This window comes from Bison bison, unplaced genomic scaffold (genome assembly GCF_000754665.1).
Source record: "Bison bison bison isolate TAMUID 2011002044 unplaced genomic scaffold, Bison_UMD1.0 scf7180017864162, whole genome shotgun sequence".
NCBI classification, from domain to species: Eukaryota; Metazoa; Chordata; class Mammalia; order Artiodactyla; family Bovidae; genus Bison; species Bison bison.
In genome coordinates, this window is record NW_011494734.1 from 3,083,205 (window position 1) to 3,091,671 (window position 8,467).

At 40.2% G+C, this 8,467-nt stretch overlaps 1 protein-coding gene across 1 annotated transcript in view; it reads left to right on the plus strand.

The window, feature by feature from the left end:
* Window positions 1–8,467, plus strand: part of SLC26A4 (solute carrier family 26 (anion exchanger), member 4) — a 64,668-nt gene that overhangs the window by 35,193 nt on the left and 21,008 nt on the right. The window contains exons 11-14 of the mRNA XM_010841472.1: window positions 2,502–2,579; window positions 2,721–2,816; window positions 4,162–4,268; window positions 6,283–6,352. Of these exons, the coding sequence (XP_010839774.1) occupies window positions 2,502–2,579; window positions 2,721–2,816; window positions 4,162–4,268; window positions 6,283–6,352 (351 nt within the window). The remainder of the gene's footprint in view (window positions 1–2,501; window positions 2,580–2,720; window positions 2,817–4,161; window positions 4,269–6,282; window positions 6,353–8,467) is intronic.

An 8,467-nucleotide genomic window follows, 5' to 3' on the forward strand; every position in this document is an offset into this window, starting at 1 on the left:
AGGTTTCAATTTCCGTGCTTGTGATGGGTCTGTTAAGATTTTCTATTTCTTCCTGGTCAAGTTTTGGAAAGTTGTACTTTTCTAAGAATTTGTCCATTTCTTCCTCGTTGTCCATTTTATTGGCATATAATTGTTGATAGTAGTCTCTTATGATCCTTTGTATTTCTGTGTTGTCTGTTGTGATCTCTCCATTTTCGTTTCTAATTTTATTGATTTGATTTTTCTCCCTTTGTTTCTTGATGAGTCTGGCTAATGGTTTGTCAATTTTATTTATCCTTTCAAAGAACCAGCTTTTGGTTTTGTTGATTTTTGCTATGGTCTCTTTTGTTTCTTTTGCATTTATTTCTGCCCTAATTTTTAAGATTTCTTTCCTTCTACTAACCCTGGGGTTCTTCATTTCTTCCTTTTCTAGTTGCTTTAGGTGTAGAGTTAGGTTATTTATTTGACTTTTTTCTTGTTTCTTGAGGTGTGCCTGTATTGCTATGAACTTTCCCCTTAGGACTGCTTTTACCGTGTCCCTCAGGTTTTGGGTTGTTGTGTTTTCATTTTCATTTGTATCTATGCAAATTTTGATTTCTTTTTTTATTTCTTCTGTATTTTGTTGGTTATTCAGCAGCGTGTTGTTCAGCCTCCATATTGCATTTTGGACTCTTTTGTTGACCATTATGGCCACTCCATTTCTTCTAAGGGATTCCTGCCCACAGTAGTAGATATAATGGTCATCTGGGTTAAATTCACCGATTCCAGTCCATCTTAGTTCGCTGATTCCTAGAATGTTGACATTCACTCTTGCCATCTCCTGTTTGACCACTTCCAATTTGTCTTGATTCATGGACCTAACATTCTAGGTTCCTATGCAATATTGTTCTTTACAGCATCGGACCTTGCTTCTATCACCAGTCACATCCACAACTGGGTATTGTTTTTGCTTTGGCTCCATCCCTTCATTCTTTCTGGGGTCATTTCTCCACTGATCTCCAGTAGCATATTGGGCACCTACCGAACTGGGGAGTTCCCCTTTCAGTATCCTATCATTCTGCCTTTTCATACTGTTCATGGGGTTCTCAAGGCAAGAATACTGAAGTGATTTGCCATTCCCTTCTCCAGTGGACCACATCACAGTTGAGGGCTAATTATTCCCTATCCTTGGTGAGTAGGTCACCACCCTCCTGGCATGAGTTAGGCAGCTGGCTTTGGTCCCTGTTCCCAAATCTCCATCTCTTTCCCCAATCCACAGAGCCCTACATCCACAGTGAAATGCAAGTGGCTCATGATAGACAATAAATATTGGTTAAGTAATTCCACAGAACTAAAGGAATAAAAGAAAGGAGGGAAGGATGAAGGAAGGATACGGGATTCTCTGCTTAGATAGGAGAGGGGGGAAATCTCACTAAGGTCCTGGGAACCTGGACGTGTGGTGCTGCAAGATACAGATTACCTAGAAATGGGGATGTGGATGGACAGAACAGACTTTTCAGTATATCATATACATAATATGGCCTCAGGCTAGCCTAGCTATCCTCTGAACATGACTGTCAATTTGCCAGATGGAGTGGATGAGTGTGGCTATGACATTTCCTTACATTTTTGGATTTTTATTTGTATTGGCTTTTTGTGTCTTCTTGAATGCAAGCATCTTGCATTGGGCAGCACCAGGGCCCAATGTACCCTCCTCTACTGCTTCCTCTCTGTTCGCTTTCTTCTGGCTCCCTCTCCTCTCCTTTGTTTTAGAGTTTCTAGGCTTCACCTTGGCCAGGCCCCAGCTGTCTCAGCAGAGAATCCATTGGTCATCTAATCACACTACGGCATAGTCCCCACACCCTCAACTTCTGTCCTAGCTAGTTGTGAATCTTGGGAGAGCTTTTCTGCCAGTGAAGGTAAAGTTTCTGAAGCTTCCTTTACTCCTGCTACTGGCCCCGTCACACGGCTGCTGTAGGAGGATGCTGGTGACATGGTCCTACCTCTCAACAAACTCATGTGGTGTTTTTTAATCTGCAGTACTGGTGAATTTATTTTCTCTGAGATTATCATGGCAACCGTGCCTGCAAAGTGTTATTAGAATAGTTATCAGGTTGCCTATTCAATAACGCGGAAGGATCAATTATGTGCTATGAGAAGTTATTTCCCAAGAATGCATCAAGGATCTGTTGTCCAGGAACAAGGATGGGCTGGGTTTCCTGGAATGACAAATGACTGATGATTGACCTCTTAAATTGACACCAAAAAAATAGAGGTCTGTTATGTATCCAAGTGCAATCAAGCCAAACTGGCCTTACTCTAGCAGACCTAGCCCCGAAATTTTCTTTTTCTCTGCCATAGCTACTAAACGTATTTGGTTTTAGCAAATAATTCTTATTTCTTTCAACAGGACTGAGCAGAAGGAGGGAGGTGGGGGAGCATTGTGTGCCCATGAACAGGCTCTTGCACACATGCGTGCAGCAAGCACACATTCAGAGTGAGAAGCACAGACCCTGACTATGGGAGATGTGTGTGTCTTTCAGGTTGCCGGCATCATCTCGGCTGGGGTTGTGATGATCGCCATCGTTGCCCTGGGGAAGCTGCTGGAACCCCTGCAGAAGGTATAACCTTGCTTCTCGCCACACCAATTGCTTACTTTCCCTTTCCTGCTCTGCTACCCAAGAAATAGCAGGGGATTTAAAAGTCACCAAATGGCAAACCATTCCACTAAATAACCCGGATTTCCCCATCTCTCCTGGCAGTCGGTCTTGGCAGCTGTTGTAATTGCCAACCTGAAGGGGATGTTTATGCAGGTGTGTGACGTTCCTCATCTGTGGAGGCAGAATAAGACTGATGCTGTAAGTTGCTTGCCATCCTTTTTTCTGAAATAGGAATTACTTATGTGCTTCTTGCCATATTATTATGTCCCCTTATCTCCTGAGTCTTACTTGCATTTTGGGAAGCAGAGCAGAAATTAGAATTTTGTGGATAAGCCAAAACTGTGAAGTCTTCCACATGAGCTACAACTTGTGAAGGTCCTATATCTCTGGGAAGATCCATTTTGTACAAGAATCCCATATGAGCTCCTTCATATACCGCTGGCCTTCCAAAGCCAAAGAACAACAACAACAACAAAAAACCCTCTAATCTAGAAGGACAAATAAAACAAAACACGAAGCAGAAACAAAATGCAAAACCCCATGTCGATTATAATTTTGATTAAAGTAATCTTTACAACTCTTCTGAGGAATTGTAAAAACAAAAAAGAAGAAGCAGCAGCAGCTAAACCCTTCAGAATTTTGCTATAATTTAAACCAGAACAGATAAAAAGAATGGGAAAAAATTCCGTATCTATCTATATGGAAAGATCTCCAAGACAAATTGTTAAGTAAAAAGAGACTGGTCCAAATTGAAGAGTGTGTATAACACCCTAAAAGAAAGGAAAATAATCTATGTTTTGCATTGGTATTTGCCAAAAAAAAAAATGCTGGTGAAAAATATGCACATGTGTACACATACACACACACACACAGAAATAAAAGAGGATGTAAGAGAGAAAAGAGGATGGGAATGAATGGAGAAAGGAGAGGGTTGCAACCAAGATTTTTCACTGCACACTTTTTTGGTCACCCATGTTGCTTGTGGGATCTTAGTTCCCCGACCAGAATTCAAACCTGAACCCCCCACAGTGGGTATGTGGTGTCTTAACCGCTGGACCTCCAGGAAAGTGCCTCTGCTTAATACCAATTTCATTTTGAACTATGTTAATATATATCAGGGCTTCCCTGGTGGCTCTGTGGTAAAGAATCTGCCTGCCAATGCAGGAAACGGGGGTTTGATCCCTGGGTGGTGAAGATCCCCTGGAGGAGGAAATGGCAACCCACTCTAGTATTCTTGCCAGGGGAATTCCATGGACAGAGGAACCTGGCGGGCTACAGTCCATGGGGTCGCAAAGAGTTGGACATGACTCAGTAACTAAAACAACAATATATCACCTATTCAAAAATTAAATCTAAAAATATTTTAATGGGACAGTTGGCCTGTATTAGGAAGTCCAATTTCCACTTAAAGTATGTAAAGATGTCAGAATATTTTACAAAGCTGTGATTTGTTCGTGGACAATTGATCTTATTATTTTTACAGGTAGTCACACACTTCATGGTACCTGATGAATTAGCATTTTTCATTTTCATGTTTTCCTAGGTTATCTGGGTATTTACATGCATGGCATCCATCATTCTGGGACTGGACCTCGGTTTACTAGCTGGCCTTGTGTTTGGATTTCTCACTGTGGTCCTAAGAGTTCAATTGTGAGTAATATAAGATCCAAGTTATCGATAAACAGGACAACACACCCTGAAATTTTATACAATTTTGATAAGTATAATAAAACTACTCCCTTTCACAGTAGTTACTATTTATTAGTGCTTCTACAAGTTAAATATTATCATAATTAGTCTTTAAAAAAATGTGAATATGTTTTATTATTCTCATTTGATAGGTAAGATAATTGAAACTCAGTAGGTTAAGAACCTTCCCTAAGATCACACAGCCAGTATGTTGCAGAGCCAGCATTTCAAAGATGTATCCCACCCCAAAATCTATGCACTTACTCACAGGCTTTACTGCTATGTTCACCTCCAAGTCATGGTAAGTCTAAAAGATACATGAGCAGCAATAGACTGAGGTTGCTGTGTAGTTTCTTTTTAAAATGAGATGAAGTCTAAGAGGCACTGGGGACCCAAGTCTTGGTCCCAGACAGCTGCTAAATATATTATGGCTCATTTTCTTTTGAAGCTAGTAACCCAGAAGTTATGTAATAACCCAGAATAGGAGACTTTAAGTTAGGTGATTGTAGCCAAAATTCATTCAAATCTGCCAAATAAGGTATGTACCTAATAAGCCATACCAATAATGTAAAATAGATATAATCAGGTCATCTAGAGAGTGAAAGCAGCAGAGACACAGTTCAGAGTAATGGAAAACAATCTGTGAGGCATCTTGGAGGTGTGTTTGTTTTGTTGGGACTCTTGAGAGGCCTTCGGTAGGTACCTTTCTATGTCTCTGGCATTTTCTGAACAGAGAGTCGAAGAAAGCTTTTCTTGAAGCCTCTGCTATCTTCCCAGACTTCTGGCTCCTTCTTGGCCTGCACTTGGGCCATGAAGGAATGAAAAACCTTGGTAAACCTAACACAGATGTCTACAGCTTAGCCTAGGTCCACCTTTCCTGTTCCACCAAGCAATTCTCCTTGCCTCCCCTGGCATGTTGGAGCCTACCCAAAGGTGTGTGTTTACCATCTCAGCACCCTTAAGTGGTTGCCCAGGGGCCTGAAAGACTTCTCAAGCTCCCAAAGCACACAGTTTTCTTCTGGGAAACACCCCAGAAACTCTCCTTGGAAGATGATGTCTTCTGAGCTCTGGATGCCTCCGTATTTACTGTAACTTGTGTGTGATTGAGGGGGAGAAGGGTTTTTAGAGACAGACTACACAGTTTCTGAGCTTTAAGTTAAAAATCAGCATGGCACACTAAGCCAAGGAGAAATGGGTGAAACACTTTACCTGCAGATTTGGTAATGAGGCTTTGAGCCAACCAAAGGCAGTATCCTCCCCAGGATTTAATTTCCAGTAATTATAAGCCTGGTCCAGAGAGCACATTGCTGAGAGCACCCCAAACAGGCATTCTTTGTTCAGGCGTAGTATTTAGCATATGTCCCTAGTCACAGCTGAGGAATCCTGGAATTTATGTGATTGCATCAGGAACAGGAAATCAGCAATCTGGTCCTCCCAGGTTCCTATTTCTATGAAATGAGACTAATTGGATCACTGCAGACTTTCCATACTTCATCAGAAAGTTGCTGTAACTCACAAGGTAGTTCTAGGCACTGTGCCAGACCATGAAGACCCACAGGTTAAAGATAGAGGCTGTGCTTCTCTTCCCTCCAGAGCCTTTTTGAACTTCTCTAAACCTCAGTTTACTCACCCTTAAAAATGAGGATAATACTGTTAACCATTCAGGGCTCAAATAAGATTTAACATGTGTGAAAGCTCTTTGCTTATCCTATAAAGTGCCACACATATGAAAGTACGATGCTCATTACTTCTTGCAGGCATTGGAAAAGAGGCACACTTCCTTTTTTACCCCCAGGCTTGCACAAATACCAGCTGTTCACTTCAGAGTTAGCTACCAGAAAATGTCATCTGCAATAAAGACAGAGTCCCAAGACATCCAAATTATGGGCTCTTTAGATTCTGTCATTTCTTCTAACGTTTTATTCCAAAATATGCCTGTTCCAAAAAATCCTGACCTTAATTTTTCTTCTTTTAGTCCATCTTGGAACAGCCTTGGAAGTATCCCTAGCACAGACATCTACAAAAGCACCAGGAATTACAAAAATGTAAGTGCCCTTGGGAGACACTGGCTGGACTTGGGTTTGCTAAGCTGGATTTTCAGAGGTTGCATATTTCTCTTCTAGTGTGTTAGGGATAAGGTAGCCAAAAAGGGAGGCTACTTCTGTTGGGAAAGCCCATAAGTATACTGGGCATACTAGGAAAACTTTTGTCCCAGTGTGCCTTCTGATATCCAACCCTTTGCGACCCCATGGACTGTAGCCCGCTAGGCTCCTCTGTCCATAGGGATTCTCCAGGCAAGAATACTGGAGTGGGTTTCCATGCCCTCCTCCAGGGGATCTTCCCAACCCAGGGGTTGAACCCAGGTCTCCCTCATTGCAGGCAGATTCCTTAGTGTCTGAGCCACCAGTGAAGCCCTCTGAGCCACCATGGAAGCTCTCTGATATGAATTTTGTTCATGCTAGTTAAGATGTCATTTTAATGTCAAACCATTGTAAGAGGTATTTTTTTAAAAACAGGCAGTTCAATTATTTCCAAAAGTTGAATCAAAATTCTATTTCTCTGAGGGAATGAGGTCAAAAGACATAAACTTCCAGGTATAAAATAAGCCACGGGGATGCAATATACAGTATGGTGACCAAAGTTAATAATACTATATAGCATATCTCAAAATTGCTAAGAGAATAGATCTTAAAAAGTCCTTATCACACAAAAAATTTTGTAATTACATATTGTGACAGATGTTAACTAGACTTATAGTGGTGATCATTTTGCAATATATACAAATAGGTTGTATATAATATGTACAATATGAACATATGAAATTAATATGTCAATTATAACTTTAAAAAGACAGAGCCTCAGAGACCTCTAGGACAAAATACAATATATCTACATACGAGTAACAGCAGTCCCAAAAAAGGAGAAGAGAAAAAAAAAGATAAAATATTTGAATAAGTATCAAAATGTTCCCAAATTAGAAGAAAAATATGTACAAATCCAGAATGCCCACTGAACCCAGTTAATGTACACATAAAAACCCATACCAAGAAATATTACAGTGATAGGGCTGAAAGCCATGGCATAAAAAAATTTTTTAAGCAGCAAGAGGAAAAAAATTTCTATTTCTCTATGTTATCATTATCCTCTATGAAATTGTCTGAAATCCCTGTGAAATCATGTTCTCTGTCACAAAGAACCTTATTTGACATCTGTATCCTTGGCATTGGAAGAAATAATATATAATACAGAAAATCAAAAATGAAGAAACTGAACATTCCATTGATGGGCTTATATTCTCTGCAAAAAAAAAAAAGATTGCTTAATGATCAGAGGCAACAAAGATGAAAAAGCAGAGAAAGAAATTTTAAAGGGGTAGTCCAAGATGGATTCTGGAGCAGGAAGATTCTGAACTCCCCTTCCCCTAAGTACACACCCAATCTACAGCTACTTACTAGCAACAAGAAAACATATAAAAGTCAAAATCTCATTGGTAAAGGCAAATATAGTAAAGGTAGATTAGCCAGGCATATATTTAGAAACAAAGCCCAACAAATAACTGTAAAATTTCTATGGAATCACAAAAAACCCTGAGTAGCGAAAGCAATCTTAAGAAAGAACTAAGCAGGAGACATCATGCTCCCTGATTTCAAGTTCTGCTACAAAGCTATTGTCATATACTCTGGTTTCTCTTCAGATCATATTAATATTTCCCCTTTCTACTCCAAAGTTATTATAATCAAAACAGTATGTATGTATTAGCATCAAAATACATATAGATCAATGGAATATAATAGAAAAACCAGAAATAAATTCACAGATACATAGACAGCTTATAACAAGAATATACAATGGAAAAAGATAGTCTCTTCAATCAGTGATATTCAGTTCAGTCAGTTCAGTTGCTCAGTCATGTCCGACTCTTTGCGACCCCATGGACTGTAGTTCACCAGGCCTCCCTGTCCATCATCAACTCCCGGAGTTTACTCAAGCTCATGTCCATTGAGTCGGTGATGCCATCCAATCATCTCACCCTCTGTCGTCCCCTTCTCCTCCTGCCTTCAATCTTTCCCAGCATCAGGGTCTTTTCAAATGAGTCAGCTCTTTTCATCAGGTGGCCAAAGTATTAGAGTTTCAGCTTCAACATCAGTCCTTCAATGAAC